The following is a 23,128-nucleotide window of genomic DNA, read 5'->3' as shown; positions in this document are numbered from 1 at the left end:
CTACAGGCCAGTTAGCCTGACATCAGTCGTCAGGAAAATGCTGGAATCCATTGTTAAGGAAGTGGTAACAGGGCACTTAGAAAATCATAATATAATTAGGCAGAGTCAGCATGGTTTTATGAAAGGGAAATTGTGTTTGACAAATTTATTGGAGTTTTTTGAGGATGTAGCTAGCAGGGTAGATAAAGGGGAACCAGTGGATTTGAATTTCCAAAAGGCATTCGATAAGGTGCCACATAAAAGGTTGTTAAGCAAGATATGGTGGTTGGGGGTAAAGGATTGGTTACTAACAGAAAACAGAGAGTATGGATAAATGGGTCATTTTCAGATTGGCAGGCTGTAACTAGTGGGGTGCCACAGGGATCAGTGTTGGGCCTCAGCTCTTCACAATCTATATTAATGACTTGGATGAAGGGACCGAGTGCAATGTATCCAAGTTTGCTGACGATACAAAGCTAGGTGGAAAAAATAAGATGTGAGGAGGACACAAAGAGCCTGCAAAGGGCTATAGACAGGTTCAGTGAGTGGGCAGTAAGGTGGCAGATGGAGTATAATGTGGGGAAATGTGAGGTTATTCACTTTAGTAGGAAGAATAGAAAAACAGAATATTTTTTAAAAGGTGAGAAACTATTAAATGTTGGTGTTCAGAGAGCTCTGGGTGTCCTAATACAAGAAACACAGAGAGTTAGCATGCAGGTACAGCAAGCAATTAGGAAGGCAAATGGCATGTTGGCCTTTATTGCTAGAGGGTTGGTGTACAAGAGTAAAGAAGTCTTGCTCCAATTGTACAGGGCCTTGGGGAGACCACACCTGGAGTACTGTGCACAGTTTTGGTCTCCTTATTTAAGAAAGGATATACTTGCGGTGCAATGAAGGTTCACTAGATTGATTCCTGGGGTGAGAGGGCTGTCCTATGATGAGAGATTGAGTAGATTGGGCCTACACTGTCTGGAGTTTAGAAGAATGAGAGGTGATCTCATTGAAACAGATAAGATTCTGAGGGGGATTGACAGGATAGATGCTGAGAGCATAGTGGCAGCACGGTGGCATAGTGGTTAGCACTGTTGCCTCACAGCGCCAGGGACCCGGGTTCGAATCCGGCCTCGGGTGACTGTCTGTGTGGAGTTTGCACATTCTCCCCGTGTTTGCGTGGGTTTCCTCCGGGTGCTCCGGTTTCCTCCCACAGTCCAAAGATGTGCGGGTTAGGTTGATTGGCTATGATAAATTGACCCTTACTGTTAGGGGGATTAAATACGTGGGGTTACGGGGATAGGGTGGGATATGTGTTGGTGTAGGGGTTACGGGGATTGGGTGGGATATGTGTCGGTGCAGGCTCGATGGGCCGAAATGGCCTCTATCTGCACTGTGGGGTTTCTGTGATTCTGTGAGGTTGTTTCCCCTGGCTGGAGAGATTAGAACTAGGGGGCACAGTCTCAGGATAAGGGGCCGGCCATTTAAGACTGAGATGAGGAGGAATTTCTTCACTCAGAGGGTTGTAAATCTTTGGAATTCTCTACCCCAAAGTGCTGTGGATGCTCCGTCGTTGAGTATATTCAAGGCTGAGATAGATTTTTGGAGTCCAGAGGAATTAAGGGATATGGAGATCGGGCGGGAAAGTGGAGTTGAGGTCGAAGATCAGCCATGATCTTATTGAATGGCGGAGCAGGCTCGAGGGGCCGTATGGCCTACTCCTGGCTCCTAATTCTATGTTCTTATGTAGAATGAGTCCATTCTGACCATCGTGCCTGTGCCGGCTCTTTGAAACCTTTTTGTGAGGTTATACGCATCAGGAAAGGATGAACAGGCTGGGTCACTTTTCTCTTGAAAAGAGAAGGCTGAGGGGTGACTTGAAAGACGTCGTTAAAATTATGAAAGGTTTTGATAGAGTAGACACATAGAAAGTGTTTCCACTTGTGGGGCAGCGCAAAACTAGGGACCATAAATATAAGATAATCATCAAGAAATGAAATAGGGAATTCAGAGGAAACTTCTTTTCACAGAATGTGGAACTCGCTACTACAGGGAGTCGTTGAAGCGAATAGTATAGATGCATTTAAGGGGAAACTAGATAAGCATATGAGGGAGACGGGAATTGAGGGTTAGGCTGATAGAGTTAGATGATGAAGGATGAGAGGAGGCTCGAGTGGAGCATAAACACTAGCATGGACTGGTTGGGCTGAATGGCCTGTTTCTGTGCTGCATATTCTATGTAATTCTATCCAATTAATCCCACTCCACTTCTCTTTTCCCATAGCACTGTAAATGTTTTCCCTTCAAGTATTTATCTAATTCTCTTTTGAAAGTTACTATTGAATCTGCTTCTACCTTTCAGGCAGTGCATTCCAGATCATGACAACTTGCTGTGCAAAAAATATTTCCTCACGTCACCTCTAGTTCTTTTGCCAATCATCTTAAATCAGTGTCCTCTGGTTACCGGCCCTTCTGCCACGGGAAACAGTATCTCTATTTACTCTATCAAAACATAAGAACAAAGGAACATAAGAAATAGGAGCAGGAGTCGGCCATTTGGCCCCTCGAGCCTGCGCCGCCATTCAATAAGATCAAGGCTGATCTTTTACCTCATCTCCACTTTCCTGAACTATCCTCATATCCCTTGATTCCCTTAGTATTCAAAAATCTATCGATCTCTGTCTTGAATATACTCAACGACTGAGCCTCCACAGCCCTCTGGGGTAGAGAATTCCAAAGATTCACCACCCTCTGAGTGAAGAAATTTCTCCTCATCTCAGTCCTAAATGGCCGACTCCTTATTCTGAGACTGTGACCCCTGGTTCTAGACTCCGCAGCCAGGGGAAACATCCTCCCTGCATCTACCCTGTCAAGCCCTGTAAGAATTTTGTATGTTTCAATGAGATCACCTCTCATTCTTCGAAACTCTAGAGAATATAGGCCTAGTCTACTCAATCTGTCCTCATAGGACAATCCCCCCATCCCAGGAACCAGTCTGGTGAACCTTCGTTGCACTCCCTCTATGGCAAGTATATACTTCCTTAGGTAAGGAAACCAAAACTGTGCACAATACTCCAGGTGTGGTCTCACCAGGGCCCTATATAATTGCAGTGAGACATCTTTACTCTTATACTTAAATCCTCTTGTAATAAAGGCCAACAAACCATTTAATTGCTTGCTGTACCTGCGTGTTTTCGCGGGCTTTTTTCCTCAGAGGCCGGTGTCGGGAGCGGAGAGAGCGGCGGTACAGTGAGTATTTAAACTCACTTTCGCGGGCTTTTTTCCTCAGAGGCTTACCAATCTCACAGACCGGCGGCGGCGTTCCAGAGCCACGTCATGATTCAAAAAGTGATGCGGGCAAGAGGAAGCAGCTGATTGGGTGAGTACTGCCAGGTGAGTATTTATACTACTCTATAGTTTGACAGTTAAAGTTAATAGTTTATAAAGTTTAGAAGGTCTTAATTTTTGTGGTTATAGTTTCTAAGGTCTTTGTTGTGTAGCGGGGAGTGCTAGTAAACAAGGGCCCTTGAATATACCATTTAATTGTAGTGTAATTAGTGATATTGATTTGACTTAATTTAAATTAATTAAAGGTTAAGTCATGGTAGCACAGCTCGGCCCCGTGGCATGCTCCTCCTGCACTATGTGGGAAATCAGGGACACTTCCTATGTCCCTGACGACCATGTGTGCAGGAAGTGTATCCATCTGCAGCTACTGGCAGATCACATTGCGGCGCTGGAGCTGCGAATGGATACATAATGGAGCATACGCGAGGCTGAGGACATCGTGGATAGCACGTTTAATGAGTTGGTCACACCGCAGGTAAAGGCTGCACAGGCAGGAAGGGAATGGGTGACCGCCAGGCAGAGTAGTAGGTGCAGGCAAGTAGTGCAGGAGTCCCCTGTGGCCATCTCCCTCAAACAGATATACCACTTTGGATATTGTTGAGGGAGATGGCTTATCGGGGGAAGGCAGCAGCAGCCAACTTCCTGGTACCATGGGTGGTTCAGCTGCACAGGACGGGAGGAAAAAGAGCGGGAGAGTTATAGTGATAGGGGATTCTACTGTAAGGGGAATAGATAGGCGTTTCTGCGGCCGCAAACGAGACACCAGGATGGTATGTTCCCTCCCTGGTGCAAGGGTCAAGGATGTCTCGGGGCGGCTGCAGAGCATTCTGGAGGGAGAGGGTGAACAGCCAGTTGTCGTGGTGCATATAGGTACCAACTATATAGGTAAAGACCGGGATGAGGTCCTAAAAGCTGAATATAGGGAGTTAGGAGGTAAATTAAAAAATAGGACCTCAAAGGTAGTAATCTCAGGATTGCTACCAGTGCCACGTCCTAGTCAGAGTAGAAATAAAAGGATATTTCAGATGAATACATGGCTAGAGGAATGGTGCAACGGGGAGGGATTCAAATTCCTGGGACATTGGAACCGGTTCTGGGGGAGGTGGGACCAGTACAAACTGGATGGTTTGCACCTGGGCGGGACCCGGACCGATGTCCTAGGGGGAGAGTTTGCTACTGCTATTGGGGCGGGTTTAAACTAAAATGGCAGGGGGTTGGGAACCTGTGCAGGGAGACAGAGCAAAGGGAAACAAGGATAGAAACAAAAGACAGGAAGGAGAAAAGCAAAAGTGGAAGGCAGAGAAATCAAGGGTGTAAATCAAACAGGGCTACAGTAAATAATAATTCTAAAAGGACTAAGCGTGTTAAGACACAAAGCCTTCAGGCTTTTTTTTTTAATACGAGGAGCATTCGTAATAAGGTGGATGAATTAGCTGCGCAAATAGATGTAAACGGATATGATATAATTTGGATTACGGAGACATGGCTCCAGGGTGACCAAGGCTGGGAATTCAACATCCGGGGGTATTCAATATTCAGGAAGGACAGGCAAAAAGGAAAAGGAGGTGGGGTAGCATTGCTGGTTAAAGAGGAGATTAACACAATAGTAAGGAAGGATATTAGCTCTGATGATGTGGAATCTGTATGGGTAGAGCTGAGAAAATACCAAGGGGCAGAAAACATTAATGTGAGTTGTATACAGACCCCCAAACAGTAATGCTGAGGTTGGGGATGGCATTAAACAGGAAATTAGAGATGCGTGCAATAAGGACACAGCAGTTATCATGGGTGACTTTAATCTACATATAGATTGGGCTAACCAAATTAGTAACAATACTGTGGAGAAGGAATTCCTAGCGTGTATACGGGATGGTTTCCTGGACCAATATGTCGAGGAACCAACTAGAGATCAGGCCATCTTAGACTGGGTATTATGTAATGAGAAAGGATTAATTAGCAATCTTGTTCTGCGAGGCCCCTTGGGGAGAAGCAATCATAATATGATATAATTCTTCATTAAGATGGAGAATGAAGTAGTTGACTCAGAGACTAGGGCCCTGAATTTAAATAAAGGAAACTATGATGGTATGAGGCGCGAGTTGGCTAGGATGGATTGGGGAGTGTTACTTAAAGGGTTGACGGTGGATAGGCAATGGCAAACATTTAAAGATCGCATGAATGAACTACAGAATTTGTTCATCCCTGTTTGGCATAAAAATAAAACAAAAAAGGTGACTCAACCGTGGCTAACAAGGGAAATTAGGGATAGCATAAGATTCAAGGAGAGGACATATAAACTGGCGAGAAAAAGCAGCAAACCTAAGGATTGAAAGCAGTTTAGGATTCAGCAAAGGAGGACAAAGGGATTAATTAAGAGGGGGGAAATAGAATGTGAGAGTAAGCTTGCAGGGAACATAAAAACTGAGTGTAAAAGCTTCCATAGATATGTGAAGAGAAAAAGATTGGTGAAGTCAAGCGTAGGTCCCTTGCAGTCAGAATCAGGGGAATTTATAATGGGGAACAAAGAAATGGCAGACCAATTACAGGAAACTTTGTGATATCCGGCACCGACGGGACCGAGCTGTTGCCGTCACATCAAAACTGCCGGACAAACCAGCGCTAATGTTAAAACATACGGAGCTTTTTGAGCTCCGTATCTAGCAACAAACCCTGTTGCTTAACAGCTTCTAAACAGTCGGCTGTAGCTTGCAAGCGTCTCTGTAGCTAAGCAACAGCTTTAGCTAGAGAGGGAGGAATTGAATGAAATCAGTATTTGTAGGGAAATGGCGTTAGGGAAATTGACGGGATTGAAGGCCGATAAATCCCCAGGCCCTGATAATCTACATCCTAGGGTACTTAAGGAAGTGGCCCTAGAAATAGTAGATGCATTGCTGGTCATCTTCCAAAATTCGATAGACTCTGGAACAGTTCCCATGGATTGGAGGGTAGCTAATGTAACCCCACTATTTAAAAAAGGTAGTAGAGAGAAAACGGGTAATTATAGACCGGTAAGCCTGACATCGGTAGTGGGGAAAATGCTAGAGTCCATTATAAAAGATGTAATAGCAGAGCACTTGGAAAACAGTGACAGGATCAGACAAAGTCAACATGGATTTACAAAAGGTAAATCATGCTTGACTAATCTACTGGAATTTTTTGAGGATGTAACTGGTAGAATAGATAAGGGAGAACCAGTGGATGTGGTGTATTTGGACTTTCAGAAGGCTTTCGATAAGGTCCCACATAAGAGATTAGCGTGTAAAGTTAAAGCACATGGGATTGGGGGTAAGGTACTGACTTGGATAGAGAACTGGTTGGCAGACAGGAAGCAAAGAGTTGGAATAAATGGCTCTTTTTCCGAATGGCAGGCAGTGACTAGTGGGGTACCGCAGGGATCGGTGCTAGGACCCCAGCTATTCACAATATATATTAATGATCTAGACGAGGGAACTAGATGTAATATCTCCAAGTTTGCAGACGACACAAAGCTGGGTGGGCATGTGTGCTGTGAGGAGGATGCTGAGAAACTCCAGTATGATTTGGACAGGTTGGGTGATTGGGCAGATGCATGGCAGAGGCAGTATAATGTGGATAAATGCGAGGTTATCCACTTTGGTGTCAAAAACTGGAAGGCAGATTATTATCTGAATGGCAATAGATTGGAAAAAGGGGAAGTGCAATGAGACCTGGGTGTCCTTGTGCACCAGTCGCTGAAGGTAAGCATGCAGGTGCAGCAGGCGGTTAAGAAGGCAAATGGTATGTTGGCCTTCGTAGCGAGAGGATTCGAGTACAGGAGCAAGGATATCTTGCTGCAGTTGTACAGGGCCTTGGTGAGACCACACCTTGAGTATTGTGTGCAGTTTTGGTCGCCTTATCTGAGGATGTTCTTGCCATGGAGGGAGTGCAGCGAAGATTCACCAGACTGATACCTGGGATGGCAGGAATGACGTATGAAGAGAGATTGGGTCGATTGGGCTTATACTCGCTGGAGTTTAGAAGAATGAGAGGGTATCTCATTGAAACTTATAAAATTCTAACAGGACTAGACAGACTAGATGCAGGAAGGATTTTCCCGATGGCGGGGGCGTCCAGAACCAGGGGACACAGTCTAAGGGTAAGTGATAAGCCATTTCGGACTGAGATGAGGAGGAATTTCTTCACCCAGAGAGTGGTGAACCTGTGGAATTCTCTACCACAGAAGGCAGTTGAGGCCAAGTCATTAAATATACTCAAGAAGGAGTTAGATATATTTCTCAAGGGATATGGGGAGAAAGCAGGGACAGGGTACTGAATTTGGATGATCAGCCATGATCTCATTAAATGGCGGAACAGGCTCGAGGGGCCGAATGGCCTACTCCTGCTCCTATCTTCTATGTTTCTACGTTAACTTTCAGTGATTCGTGTACAAGGATACCCAGGTCCCTCTGAACACCAACATTTCCCAATCTCTCACCATTTAAAAAACACTCTGCTTTTCTATTTTTCCTACCAAAGTGGATAACTTCACATTTCTCCACATTATATTCCATTTGCCATGTTCTTGCCCACTCACTTGGCCTGTCTATATCCCCTTGAAGCCTCCTTGCATCCTCCTCACAACTTACATTCCCACCCAGCTTTGTATCATCAGCAAACTTGGATATATTACATTTGGTCCCCTCATCCAAATCATTGATGTAGATTGTGAATAGCTGAGGCCCAAACACTGATCCTTGCGGTACCCCACTAGTTACAGTCTGCCAACCCAAAAATGACCCGTTTATTCCTATTCTCTGTTTTCTGTCCATTAACCAATCCTCAATCCATGCTAGTATATTACCCCCAATCCCATGAGCCCTAATTTTGTTAAAATCATTCATGATTTTGAAAAGCTCGATCAAATCTACTGTTAACCTTCCCTGCAGTGGCGATCGTGTTTTCAACTGCCTAGGCCCTGAACTCTGGCATTCCCTCCCTAACCCTTCGCCTCTCTACCTCCTCCTCTTTCTTTAAGATGCTCCTTCAAACCTACCTCGTTAACCAAGCTTTTGGTCATCTGTCCTAATAACTCATTATGTGGCTCGGTGTCAAATTTTGTTTGATAATCGCTCCTGTGAAGCAACTTGGCACATTTTACTACATTATGGGCACTATAGAAGACTTGCATTTCTACAGCGCCTTTCACGACCACCGGACATCTCAAAGCGCTATACAGTCAATGAAGTACTTTTGAAGTGGAGTCACTGTTGTAATGTGGGAAACGCGGCAGCCAATTTGCACACAGCAAGCTCCCACAAACAGCAATGTGATAATGACCAGATCATCTGTTTTTGTTGTGTTGGTTGAGGGATAAATATTGGCCTGGGACACTGGGGATAACCCCCCTGCTCTTCTTCGAAATAGTGCCATGGGATCTTTTACGTCCACCTGAGAGGGCAGATGCTTGGTTTAACGCCTCATCCGAAAGACGGCACCTCCGACAGTGCAGCACTCCCTCAGTTGTGCACTGGAGTGTCAGCCTAGCTTCATGTGCTCAAGTCCCTGGAGTAGGATTTGAACCCACAACCTTCTGACTCAGAGGCGAGTGTGCTACCCACTGAGCCACAAGTGATACTCGTAAATAAATGCAAGTTGGTGCAGTAAGGAGAACAACCCCAGTCTCTCCACATGACTGAAATCTGTCATCCCTTGGCCCATTCTAGTAAATCTCCTCTGTACCCTCTCCAAGGCCTGGCCATTCACCTCATTTCCTGTTGGTGGGACCTTGCTTTTCACAGTTGGCTGCTGCATTTGCCTACATAGCAATCCATTAACAGTAATACACTTTCGGATGCCCTGAGGACGTGATACGGCACTCATCATGTTTTGGGATTTCTGCCGATGTTACCACCAGGGGACCTTGGTGCAATATATGCTAAAAATGCTACTATTGAGCTAACTGGTGTCAGCTGTGGCTCAGTGGGCAGCACTCTCATCTCTAAATCAGAAGGTCGTGGGTTCAAGCCCCACTCCAAGAGACTTGAGCACAAAAATCTAGGCTGACACCCCCAGTGCCAGCACTGAGGGAGTGCTGCACTGTCTGAGGTGCCGTCTTTCGGATGAGATGTTAAACTGAGGCCCTATCTGCCTTCTCAGGTGGACGTAAAGGATTCTGTTAAGTCTGTGGGTTGTATTATAAATAATCACAGACTCCACTGTTAACAAAATAAAACACGTCTTTACTATTCAGAGGCTCGGGCGATTCTGCCCTAGTTAACGTATCACAACCCTTATATACTGGTGTGGTCACTATCGGTATTACAGTATACATGAGCCAATAGATAGTGCCACCCTAAAGTAGTGCTCTTAAAGGCGAACGGTTACATTCTATAGTTCCCTTAAAGGTAAACGGTTACATACACAACACTCCTCCCTTCCTAGCTTATTACTTACAGAATCCCGTTAAACATACAATCTTCAACTTTATATAAACAGTTTGCAGATATACTCTCGATGGAGTCAACGTCATATAACAATTTACAGATATACTCTCAATGGAGTCAACGTCATATAACAGTTTACAAACATACTCTCAGTGGAATCAGTTTACAGGTTCAGTCTCTGTGGGAACAGTTCATAAATTCAGTCTCTGGTATTAATTCGTTCCAGACAGCATCCTCCATAGCCTTTTTTTTTTACAGCTTGTACTTTCGTCCTGTTGAACCAGCAGTGCGGACTTATACAACCCACTGGCTGTCTTGATAATGTCCCTGGATTTTTTTGACAAATTTAGCACCTTTCGTAGTGTTCGGACTGAGGTAGTAGAAGTAATAATCTTTTAAACAGTTATTATTTTCTGCTTCTTCTTTTTCTTTTCTGCCTTTTTGAAACTCTCCGAGCTCTTTTCCCGGCTGCCATCTGTAGCGCCACCAACTCTCTATGTTCCTTAGACCTTAAGTGCTTCCTCAGGATTTCAGCACTTTGGGAGTTCCCATCACAATTTGGGCAGACCACATCCTCATAACATTCGGTGTCACTCAACAGGTCAAAACCCTTCTTCAAGCAATCATATTCATCCTGCTCTTCCTCGGATGTCTGCCCTTCCTTCCCTCCTGGCCTCATTTGTGCGTTCAATCCTTTCCCTTCCTTCAGGGATTTCGTTATCAGGCTATTTAATCCTTCTACTGAAGTAGCTGTTTCCCCATTCTCCTGTTCCCCTGGACGTAATTCAGCGTACTCCTCCATTTCATCCATCATTTTCTCCAATGCTTTCATCTTCTCTTCCTCTTGTACTTTGGCTTCCAGTGCTTGGAGAAGTTGCGCCTCGATGCTCTCTAGCTCATGTTCAGGGCCCATTCCCAGTTGAAACTGTTCTTCAAGTCGGTCAACCTCGGTAATTGCCGCCTCATATTTGTCTTGGGCTTCCTTCCATATTTTTATGAGTTCTGCCATGTCTTTCACCTCTACATCCTCATCTATGTATGGAACTTCTACCGATGAGTCTGTCTTGGCCCTGAGCTCCTCAAGAATTTCCTGCAGCCTTTGGACTTCTTGCTCATGTTCAACCTTTAGTTGCTCATATACTTCCAACGAAACTAGCTTTTCGGAGGTTGCTGAGTTAACCCCCTCCAGAATTGTAGTCTGGGCCTGTTCATACTGTTTTTTCAACTTCTCGCACTCTGCTTGTAAGGAGTCGTAGAGAAGAACTGGAATAAAATCCTGGCTTCCTGAAGATTCCTCTTCATTTGTTTCTTTCGCAATTTCCTGTTGGAGTTCAGCCAAGGCTGCTATGCTATCTGCCTCTCGGAGTCTCACTGCCATCAACTCTTCTTTATTCTTGCAGTCCATCTCAGCCATTTCCCGTTTACTTTCATTTAACTGAGTGAGCAGTCCCTTATTTTGGGCTGAGAGATATTGCACCTTCTCATGTAGACCCTTGCACTCCTTCTCTGCTTGACATAGCTGATTACCGCTGATTTGGTTCTGCGTTTCAAGTTCCAACATCCTTTGCTTAGCTTCTTTCAGTTTCGCCCCTATAAGCTCCTCTTGCAACATGGCCACATTATTCTCATCAGGTAAAGAAGCGTTTCTCTTTTCCATGTCCAAGATTTGTTTCTGCATCTCCTTAAGAGCACCCTGTGATTCAACTTCTCTTAACTTTGCCTGCACTAGCTCCGTCTCTAATTGCAGAACAAAACCCTCAGTGCAGCGTGATTTGCCCTTCTGCTGTATCTCTAGATCATGCAAATATTCTAACCCCTGAACATCATCAGGGAGATGTGATCGGTAATTGGTCACGATGGCTCTATGGTCGCTCTCTGCTTGAGCCAGTAGGTTCTGTTGTCTTTCCAGACTCTCCCATTCGGTGTCATAGAACTTTTTCATTGTTTTCATCTCTTGTACGAGGCGGTAACTTAATTGTTCTAATTGTTGTTGTACTTTGAAATAGCGTTGAGTTCGAGCCCGGTGTTCCTCCGTAATGCATATGTCTGTAGCTTGAACAGAGTCAGAATTCTCTGTCTTTATGCACGCCATCGATTTTCCAACCTTAGTCCGTGAGTTAATGTTAACCTTGTTTTTCATACATAAGCTGGACTTATCGTCTTCCGGCTCAGAGTCTGAGCTGCTTGTCTGCACCGAGTCCTCACTCGTCATTGCTTGTCGGTAGTGCCATTCCATGTCTATTTTCTTGATCCACTCCCGTCCTAGAAGTGGTGGTCCTCCCTCAGGTAGTACGTACAAATTCATTCTTGGGTGTACTTTACCCCTATCTCTCACCTTGACTCTTATTTTCCCCATGGGGTATACGCGATGCCCCGTGTATGTCTGTAATACGAACTTGGTATTTCTTAAGGGTATGTGAGAGAATAGTCGGTGGTAGTCCTTTTGGTTGATGACTGATACAGCTGATCCCGTGTCCAGCTCCATTCGTACTTGGACTCCAGCTATTTTTAGTGTGACCCAGATCGTCTGTAGATCAGTTACTTTACCCACATTGTGGATTCTCAGACTATCCAACTCCTGGCTGTTTGGGTCTGAGTCTGAATTTTGTTCGTCTGAACTCTTTTCAGCCACCTGATGCACCTTGTTGTACTTTTCTTGTGGTGGTGGCTTCCTTTGTTTGTTGGTCTTCTTTCTGGACCTGCATACCTTCGCGATGTGACCCAGTTTGCCACATTTCCTGCACTCTTGATTCTTAAACCAGCACTGATTCTGGTCGTGCGTTGTCTTTCCACAACGGTAGCATTTGGAAGTGCTTGCAGTAATTTGATCCTTCAGCACTGCTACGATCTCTTCGAAGGTCTGGTCCACTGGTTTAACTGGTGCTATTAGATGTTTCAAGAGCCCGTATGTTTTTGCTCCCATCGAATTTAACAAAGTTATTGCCTTGTCGTATATGGCTACGCAATATATTCCTATGCGTTCCCCATACGTGGCCCTGTCTTCTATTTCAGCATTAAAATCATTAATATTTCCTCGCTTAGGCATCTTCTCTTTTCGAGTACAGTACAAGTATTACTTTACTTATTATTAATTTTCTTCTCTCTTCTTGAGAACACCACAAGTATTGCTGTACTTATACTTATTTTCCCTCTCTTCTTGAGAACACACCAGCCTTTCTGAAAAATCTTATTACTTTCCTGAAATTCTTAATAATTTCCAAGATGGCGGTTTCCCGCTTCTTCCTTCTTCTTCAGCGGTTTCCCCGCGAAAAATGGCGGCTTTCCCGCGCTTCTCGCTCTCCCCGCCCACTTCGATGGCGGTTTTCCCGCGCTTCTCGGCGCTCTCCGCCCACTTCAATGGCGGTTATCACCCGTTCCCCGACGCTGACTTTCAGCCCGAGTGCGGCCCTTATCAGCGGATGCGATCGATGGCCCGGCTGCGCCTCGCACTTGAAAGCGGCCCCCGGCCTCTGGCTCACCCGCTCGCGCGGCTCTTGCTCGCTCCCTCCCGGGCTCTGGCTTACCCGCTCGCGCGTTTCACCGCGGCTCTTATCAGGGATTGCGATCGCCCTGTCTTTGCAGCCAACGCTGCGGCTTACCCACGAGGTTATGGAGGCTTCAGGGCCCTAATGCCTGTCGCTTCCAGCCTGTCGGTTCCAGACTGGTGAGGATTGAAACCTCTCTTCAACGTCCTGTCTTCGGACGAAGCCGCCGTGGAACAACTGCCGCAGGGTTCGAATCCTGACTCGTCGCCAATGTTAAGTCTGTGGGTTGTATTATAAATAATCACAGACTCCACTGTTAACAAAATAAAACACGTCTTTACTATTCAGAGGCTCGGGCGATTCTGCCCTAGTTAACGTATCACAACCCTTATATACTGGTGTGGTCACTATCGGTATTACAGTATACATGAGCCAATAGATAGTGCCACCCTAAAGTAGTGCTCTTAAAGGCGAACGGTTACATTCTATAGTTCCCTTAAAGGTAAACGGTTACATACACAACAGATTCCATGGCACTATTTCGAAGAAGAGCAGGCGAGTTCTCCCCAGTGTCCTGGCCAATGTTTATCCCTCAACCAACATCACTAAAAAACAGATGATCTGGTCATTATCACATTGCTGTTTGTGGGAGCTTGCAGTGTACAAAGTGGCTGCTGTGTTTCCTACATTACAACAGCGACTACACTTTAAAAAAGTGCTTCATTGGCTGCAAAGTGCTTTGGGACGTCGTGAAAGGCGCTACATAAATGCCAATCTTTCTTTCTTAAATTCACAAGACAGTGTAGATTAAGATTCAGATGGGGCTTCTGAAGCAGTGTGATGTGACAATGGAAGATTGTTTAAATTCTACGGTTCACATTGAGGTGACAACTCTATTCGTTTAAACTCAACAGGGGTCATTGCCAAGTTTGGCTGGTGGATTCTGTTCTTGGGTGGGAGGGTTAGTCAGTTATGACTAAAAGTTGACAGTGGAGGAAGAATAGACAGGAGACTGCAGGGAGACGAGATTCTGCCCTAGGCTGAAGGCCAGAATGCAGAGGATTTTTTTACGTTCAAGTCAAGTTAGATGACTCACTGATGTGGGGTTGCTTGGCATATATTTTCTTTACTGTATTGTGAAGATAAATTGTATGGATTTAATTTAGTGAGCATGATCTTAATGGCTATTCTGTATGTGAAGTAAAGCATCAATCCTCATCTCGCCAAGTGTATGCTCGGTCTATCTTCGGAGAGACTGAAGAAGCACGCATGCAAAAGACATGAATATCTGGTCCAGATCACAAGTGGATGCTATTGTTACATCCCTGGGTTACACGATAACAACTTGCACTTATATAGCGCCTCACAAACAAATTTTGACACGAGCCACGTAAGGAGATAATAACACGGGTGGTCAAAGAGGTAGGCTTTAAGGAACATCTTTGAGAGGGAGAGAGAGGTAGAGAGGGGATTCCAGAGCGTAGGGCCCAGGCAGCTGAAGGCACGGCCGCCGATGGTGGAGTGAGGAAAATCGGAGATGCGCAAGAAGCCAGAATTGGAGGAACGCAGAGATTTTGGAGGGTCATAGGGCTGGAGGAGGTTACAGAAATAGGGAGGGGCGAGGGTATTAATGGTTACAAAGCCAAGGCAGGTAGGTGGAGATAAGCCATGATCTAATTGAATAGTGGAACAGGCTCGAGGGGCTGAATGGTCTACTCGTGTTACGATATTCCATGGAGGGATTTGAACACAAGGATGAGAATTTTAAAATTGAGGCATTGTTGGACCGGGAGCCAGTGTAGGTCAGCGAACACAGGGGTGATGGGTGAACGGGACTCGGTGCGAGTTAGGACACGGGGCAGTGAGCACAGCGGGTGATGGGTGAACGGGACTTGGTGCGAGTTAGGACACGGGGCAGTGAGCACAGGGGTGATGGGTGAACGGGACTCGGTGTGAGTTAGGACACGGGGCAGTGAGCACAGGGGTGATGGGTGAATGGGACTCGGTGCGAGTTAGGACACGGGGCAGTGAGCACAGGGGTGATGGGTGAACGGGACTCAGTGCAAGTTAGGACACGGGGCAGTGAGCACAGGGGTGATGGGTGAACGGGACTCGGTGCGAGTTAGGACACGGGACAGTGAGCACAGGGGTGATGGGTGAACGGGACTTGGTGCGAGTTAGGACACGGGGCAGTGAGCACAGGGGTGATGGGTGAACGGGACTCGGTGCGAGTTAGGACACGGGGCAGTGAGCACAGGGGTGATGGGTGAACGGGACTCGGTGCGAGTTAGGACACGGGACAGTGAGCACAGGGGTGATGGGTGAACGGGACTCGGTGCGAGTTAGGACACGGGGCAGTGAGCACAGGGGTGATGGGTGAACGGGACTCGGTGCGAGTTAGAGTACTGGCAGCAGAGTTTTGGATGAGTTCCCGAGCAGGAGAGCATTGAAATAGTCTGGAGGTAACGAGAGGCATTAATGAGGGTTTCAGCAGCAGATGAGCTGAGGCAGGGGCAGAGTCAGTAGGCGGTCTTAGGGATTGAGATTAAGGCTAAAGGGATCACTTAAGGCTAAAGGGATCAAGGGATATGGGGAGAAAGCAGGGACAGGGTACTGAGTTTGGATGATCAGCCATGATCTCATTGAATGGTGGAGCAGGCTCGAGGGGCCGAATGGCCTACTCCTGCTCCTATCTTCTATGTTTCTATGAGAAGATTATGGGGTCAGAAGCTCATCTCAGGATCAAATAGGACACCAATATCAACGACACGAATATCTGGTCCAGATCACAAGGCGGTGGAAGCAGATTCAATAGTAACTTTCAAAAAGGAATTGGATAAATACTTAAATTGCACGGCTATGGGTAAAGAACAGGGAGAGTGTGAGTGATTGGATAGCTCTTTCAAAGTGCTGGCACAGCCGCGATGGGCTGAATGCCCTCCTTCTGTGCTGTGCGATTCTAACAGATTACATAAAGTTCTCCACTCTTGGTCCAAAACCAGAAGTAGTCCAATTCACTACTGGTAGTGGAGAGACGATTCACGTTTAGGCTTGTCTCAGTTGGTTAGCACTCCCATGCCTTAAAGGTTTGTGGGATCGAATCCCTCTGAAACAGCAAAGCCACACACCAGGACTTGGGCACATAGTGCCAGGGATGCCACCTTTCAGTGGCGGCATTAAACCAAAGCTGCTGTTGAGGTGGGCGCAAAGGGTCCCATGGCATTATTTGGAGAGAGCAGTAACTTCCTCTGATGTTCGCTCATTTATCGTTCAACCAACGCCACCCAAAAACATTCATTGATCATTCATTTGCTGCTTGTTGGAGCTTGCTGTGCGCAAATTGGCTGCCAAATTTGCCTACATTACAACAGTGACTGCACTCCGAAAGTAATCCATTGGATATGAAGTGCTTCAAAACACCGGGGACCTGCATTACATAGAATTACATAGACTTTACAGCACAGAAACAGGCTAATTGGCCCAACTGGTCTGTGTCGGTGTTTATGCTCCACATGAGCCTCCTCCCACCCTACTTCATCTAACTCCATCAGCATAACCTTCTATTCCTTTCTCCCTCATGTACTTATCTAGCTTCCCCTTAAATGCATCTATACTATTCGCCTCAACCACTCCCTGTGGTAGCGAGTTCCACATTCTCACCACTCTCTGGGTAAAGAAGTTCCTCCTGAATTTCCTATTGGAATTATTAGTGACTATCTTATATTGATGGCCCCTAGTTCTGGTCTCCCCCACAAGTGGAAACATCTTCTCTACATCTACCCTATCGAACCCTTTCATAATCTTAAAGACCTCGATCAGGTCTCCCCTCAGCCTTCTTGTTTCTAGAGAAAAGAGCCCCAGCCTGTTCAGTCTTTCCTGATAGGTATAACCTCTCAGTTCTGGAGATCCAGGAGCTAATAAGCCGCAAGCACAAGGCATTTCCGATCTGGAAACAGCAACAAAACTTGAGAGCAAGAAAGCAGCTCTACAGAAGCCTGAAGGCCGAGGTCCAACAAAAAACTCGCGACCTAAGGAACAGATGGTGGGTGGAGAACGCGCAGGAGATCCAGCAGCTAGCCGACAACCACAACGTGCGTGGATTCTTTAGCACAGTCAAGACCATCTACGGCCCAAGCACCCAAGGCCCTTCCTCACTGTGGGCCAAGAACGGAGAGGTACTCATCAAGGACAGGGAAGCAGTCAGTGCCCGCTGGAAGGAGCACTTCAAAGATCTCCTTAACCATGACTCTGTCTTCAACATGAGTGTCCTCAACTCCATCCCACAGCATGCTACCCGCCACCATCTCAGCACAACCCCAGCCCGGCATGAGGTTGAAAAGGCCATCCGACAACTGAAGAACAACAAGGCCTCAGGAGCAGATGGAATCCCCGTCGAGGCACTAAAGCATGGCGGAGAAGCACTACTGGCGCGAATTCATGAACTCATTTCTCTTATCTGGAAGGAGGAGAGCATGCCAGGGGATCTCAGAGACGCCGTAATTGTGACCATCTTCAAGAAAGGTGACAAGTCCGATTGCGGTAATTACAGAGGAGTTTTCCTGCTGTCTGCCACAGGGAAAGTCATCGCAAGAATCCTCCTCAATCGCCTTCTCCCAGTGGCCGAAGAGCTCCTCCCAGAGTCGCAATACGGATTCCGCCCACTAAGGGGCACAATGGACATGATCTTCACCACACGTCAATTACAAGAGAAATGCAGGGAACAGCACCAACCACTGTACATGGCCTTCTTTGATCTCACAAAGGCCTTCGACACTGTCAACCGTGAGGGATTATGGCGTGTCCTCCTCAAATTCGGCTGCCCTCAAAAGTTTGTCACTATCCTCCGCCTCCTTCACGACGACATGCGAGCCGTGATCCTGACCAACGGTTCCACCACAGACCCAATTCACGTACGAACCGGGGTCAAGCAAGGCTGTGTCATCGCACCAACGCTCTTCTCGATCTTCTTTGCTGCAATGCTCCATCTCACCCTCAGTAAGCTCCCCACTGGAGTGGAGCTAATTTGCAGAACAAACGGGAAACTGTTCAACCTCCGTCGCCTCCAGTCCAGATCCAAGGTCGTCCCATCCTCTGTCGTCGAATTACAGTATGCAGACGATGCTTGCATCTGCGCTCACTCAGAGGTCGAACTCCAAACCATCATCAACACCTTCACCGAAGCGTACGAGAGCATGGGCTAAACATCCGTAAGACAAAGGTCCTCTACCAACCTGCCCCCGCCACACAGTGCTGCCCCCCATTATCAAAATCCACGACAAGGCCTTGGACAACGTGGACCACTTTCCATACCTCGGGAGCCTACTGTCAACAAGGACAGACGTCGACGACGAAGTCCAACACCGCCTTCAGTGTGCCAGTGCAGCCTTCGGTCGCCTGAGGAAGGGAGTGTTTGAAGACCAGGACCTCAAACCCAGCACTAAGCTCATGGTCTACAGGGCAGCAGTGATACCCGCCCTGCTGTATGCCTCAGAGACATGGACCATGTACAGCAGGCACCTCAAAGCACTGGAGAGGTATCACCAACACTGCCTCTGCAAATCCATTGGCAGGATAGGCGCACCAACGTCAGTGTTCTTGCTTAGGCCAACATCCCCAGCATCGAAGCTCTGACCACGCTCAATCAGCTCCGATGGACGGGTCACATTGTCCGCATGCCCGATACGAGACTCCCAAAACAAGCGCTCTACTCGGAGCTCCGGCACGGCAAGAGAGCCCCAGGTGGGCAGAGGAAACGCTTCAAGGACACCCTCAAAGCCTCCTTGAAAAAGTGTAACATCCCCACCGACACCTGGGAATCCCTGGCCCAAGACCGCACAAAGGAGGAGAAGCATCCAGGAAGGCGCCGAACATCTCGAGTCTCTTCGCCGGGAGCAAGCGGAAGCCAAGCGCAGGCAGCGCAAGGAGCGCACGTCAACCCAAGCACCCCACCCACCCACCCCTTCAACCACCGTCTGCCCCACCTGTGACAGAGTCTGTAGGTCCCTCATTGGACTCATCAGTCACCTGAGAACTCATTTTTAATGTGGAAGCAAGTCATCCTCGGTTCCGAGGGACTGACTAAAGAAGAAGAAGGTATCATCTTTGTGAATCTTTTTTGCACCTTCCCCAGTGCCCCTATATCCTTTTATAATATGGAGACCGGAACTGTGCCCAGTAACTCCAAGTGTGGTCTAACCAAGGTTTGATACAAGTTTAACATTAACTTCCCTGCTTTTTAATTCGATCACTCTAGAAATGAACCCCCAGTGCTTGGTTTGCTTTTGAATGGCCTTATTAATTTTGTGTCTAGCAAGCAGCAATAAGATGAATGCCCAGTTTTATTTTTGCACAGTCGACCTGAGGAAATGCCCAGCTCTTCTTGGAACCGTGCTGTGGGATCTAAATGGAAATTATAACACGGAAATAGGCTGTTCAGCCAAACTAACTCTTGTTGGTGTTTTTTTGCTCCACTCAATAAATGCAGGTTCTTCTTTTGATATAAGAATTAGGAGCAGGCCATTCGGCCCTTCGAGCCTGCTCCACCATTCAATAAGATCATGGCTATCCTCTAACTCAACTCCACTTTCCCGCCCGATCCCCATATCCCTTGATTCCCTTAGTGTCCAAAAATCTATCGATCTCAGTCTTGAATATCCACAAAGATTCAGCCTCCACAGCCCTTTGGGGCAGAGAATTCCAAAGATACACAACCCTGAGTGAAGAAATTCCTCCTCATCTCAGTCCTAAATGGATGACCCCTTACCCTGAGACTGTGACCCCTGGTTCTAGACACTCCAGCCAGGGGAAACAACCTCTCAGCATCTACCCTGTCAATCCCCCTCAGTATCATACATGTTTCATTTTGAATCATAAAGCAGAGAAACATAGAAGATAGGAGTAGGCCATTCGGCCCCTCGAGCCTGCTCCGCCATTCAATGAGATCATGGCTGATCATCCAAACACAGTACCCTGTCCCTGCCTTCTCCCCATATTCCTTGATCCCTTTAGCCTTAAGAAATATATCTAACTCCTTCTTCAATATATTTAATGAATTGGCCTCAACTGCCTTCTGTGGTAGAGAATTCCACAGGTTCACCACTCTCTGGGTGAAGAAATTCCTCCTCATCTCTGTCCTAAATGGCTTACCCCTTATCCTTAGACTGTGACCCCTGGTTCTGGACTCCCCGACCATCGGGAACAGCCTTCCTGCATCTAGTCTGTCTAGTCCTGTCAGAATTTTATAAGATTCAATGAGAAGGAGGCCATTTGGCCCATCGTGCCTGTGCCGGCTCTTTGAAAGAGCTTTTCCAATGACGAGGCAAGTTTCAGGATCCATACGAGACTGGGTGAATGGGCACGCTATCCTCCACCTGGTTGTATACTGAGTACTCTCCACAGCCGCATTAGCACCAGTCAGGCACCAGACAAGGCGCAGGGTAACTGGACACCGCACTTTCAAACGGACGTCAAGGCCCTGGAGAGACCAGACAAGCTGGGACTGTTCTCCTTAGAGCAGAGAAGGTTAAGGGAAGATTTAATAGAGGTATTCAAAATTATGAGGGGTTTTGATAAGGTAGATGGGGAGAAACACTGGTTCGGCCCCAACTGGAGCACTGTGTCCAATTCTGTTCACCACACTTTAGGAAGGATGTGAAGGCAGAAGAGAGGGTGCAGAAAAGTTTTACGAGAATGATTCCAGGAATGAGGGACTTCAGTTACGTGGATAGACTGGAGAAGCTGGGGTTGTTCTCCTTGGAGCAGAGAAGGTTGAGAGGAGATTTGATAGAGGTGTTCAAAATCTGAGCGGTCGGGACAGAGTAGATGGAGAGAAACTGTTCTCATTGGCAGAAGGGTCGAGAACCAGAGGACACAGATTTAAGGTGATTGGCAAAAGAACCAAAGGCGACGTAAGAAAAAACTTTTTTACGCAGCGAGTGGTTAAAGTCTGGAATGCACTGCCTGAAAGGGTGGTGGAGGCAGATTCAATCACGGCTTTCAAAAGGGAGTTGGATAAATACCTGAAGGAAAGAAATTTGCAAGGCGATGGGGAAAGGGCGGGGGAGTGGGACTAGCTCAAGTGCTCTTGCAGAGAGCCGGCACGGGCTCGATGGGCCGAATGGCCTTCTTCAGTGCTGTAACCATTCTATGATTCTAAACAGTTTCCACTGGCAAGAGTGTTGGTAACCAGAGGACACGGATTTTAAGGTAATTGGCAAAAAAGCTAGGGCGGGGGGGGGGAAGATGAGGAAAGTGTTTTTACGCAGCGAGTTGTAATGATCTGGAACGCGCTGCCTGAAAGGGCGGTGGAAGCAGATTCAATGGTAACTTTCAAAAGGGAACTGGAAAAATACTTGAAAAGGGAAATCAGCAGGGCTCTGGGATAAGAGCAGGGGGGAGCGGGACTAATCGGAGAGCTCTTTCAAAGAGCCGGTACAGGCATGATGGGTCGAGTGGCCTCCTTCTGTGCCGTCTGATTATATGATTCTATGAATACAAGTCTTTCATTTCCTGCTGGATAGTGCGTAAGTGCATGTGCACGGACTGTGGGCGAAGGCAGGGTTTTGGCCAGGCTGTGATGCCCCCCAACACCCACTGTCTGGGTGACCGTGGGGCAAGGTGGTCAGCACCGATAGCACTGTAACCCCCGACAACCATCAGCATCATCAGGACGGGAAAAAAAACCTGTCGGCATAGGAACAGAAGTCAGCCATTCAGCCCCCTCCAGCCTGTTCCGCCATTCAGTGTGATCTCTGGCTGATCTGTATCTTAACTCCATCAACCCGCCTTGGTTCCTAAACCCTTAATACCCTTACCCAACAAAAATCTATCGATCTCAGTTTTTGAAATTTTCAATTGACACCCCCCAGCCTCAACAGCTTTTTGGGGGAGCGAGTTCCAGATTTCCACTACCCTTTGTGTGAAGAAGTGCTTCCTGACATCACCCCTGAACGGCCTGGCTCTAATTTGAAGGTTATGCCCCCTTGTTCTGGACTCCCCCCCCCACCAGAGGAAATAGTTTCTCTCTATTTACCTTATATCATCTTAAACATCCCTTAATTATCTTAAATCCCTCAATTAGGGCACCTCTTAATCTTCTATACTTGAGGTAAAAACAAGCCTAGTCAATGCAATCTGTCCTTTTTAAAAAAATGTATTCGTTTTTATGGGATCAGGGCATCGCTGGCAAGGCCGGCATTTATTGCCCATCCCTAATTGCCCTTGAGAAGGTGGTGGTGAGCCGCCTTCTTGAACTGCTGCAGTCCGTGTGGTGAAGGTGCTGTTAGGGAGGGAGTTCCAGGATTTTGACCCAGCGACGATGAAGGATTGGCGATATACTTCTAAGTCAGGATGGTGTGTGACTTGGAGGGGAACTTGGAGGTGGTGGCGTTCCCATGCGCCTGCTGCCCTTGTCCTTCTAGGTGGAAGAGGTCGCGGGTTTGGGAGGTGCTGCCAAAGAAGCCTTGGCGAGTTGCTGCAGTGCATCTTGTAGATGGTACACACTGCAGCCACAGTACGCCGGTGGTGGAGGGAGTGAATGTTTAAGGTGGTAGATGAGGTGCCAGTCAAGTGGGCTGCTTTGTCCTGGATGATGTCGAACTGCTTGAGTGTTGTTGGAGCTGCACTGATCCAGGCAAGTGGCGAATATTCCATCACACTCCTTACTTGTGCCTTGTAGATGGTAGAAAGGCTTTGGGGAGTCAGGAGGTGAGACACTCACCGCAGAATACCCAGCCTCTGACCTGCTCTTGTTGCCACAGCCAAGCGCAGGCAGCGCAAGGAGCGCACGTCAACCCAAGCACCCCACCCACCCGCCCCTTCAACCACCATCTGCCCCACTTGTGACAGAATCTGTAGATCCCGCATTGGACTCATCAGTCACCTGTGGACTCATTTTTAATGTCGAAGCAAGTCATCCTCGGTTCC

General features: G+C 47.1%; 1 protein-coding gene across 6 annotated transcripts in view; it reads left to right on the top strand.

The window, feature by feature from the left end:
* Positions 1-23,128, top strand: part of catip (ciliogenesis associated TTC17 interacting protein) — a 61,553-nt gene that overhangs the window by 3,667 nt on the left and 34,758 nt on the right. For 4 of the 6 annotated variants that reach the window (XM_085986761.1, XM_085986760.1, XM_085986763.1 and 1 more), the window contains exon 2: positions 3,260-3,349. The exons of 1 other annotated variant lie outside the window; for it this stretch is intronic. In XM_085986761.1, the coding sequence (XP_085842887.1) occupies positions 3,260-3,349 (90 nt within the window). Of the gene's footprint in view, positions 1-3,259; positions 3,364-23,128 lie in introns of those variants that run through there. One more of the 6 variants, XM_085986762.1, reaches the window with a different exon arrangement.

The sequence above is a fragment of the Somniosus microcephalus genome, chromosome 4, assembly GCF_052327205.1.
Source record: "Somniosus microcephalus isolate GS21.2 chromosome 4, FLI_Smic_1.0, whole genome shotgun sequence".
NCBI classification, from domain to species: domain Eukaryota; kingdom Metazoa; phylum Chordata; class Chondrichthyes; order Squaliformes; family Somniosidae; genus Somniosus; species Somniosus microcephalus.
This window is presented reverse-complemented; position numbering and strand designations above follow the sequence as displayed.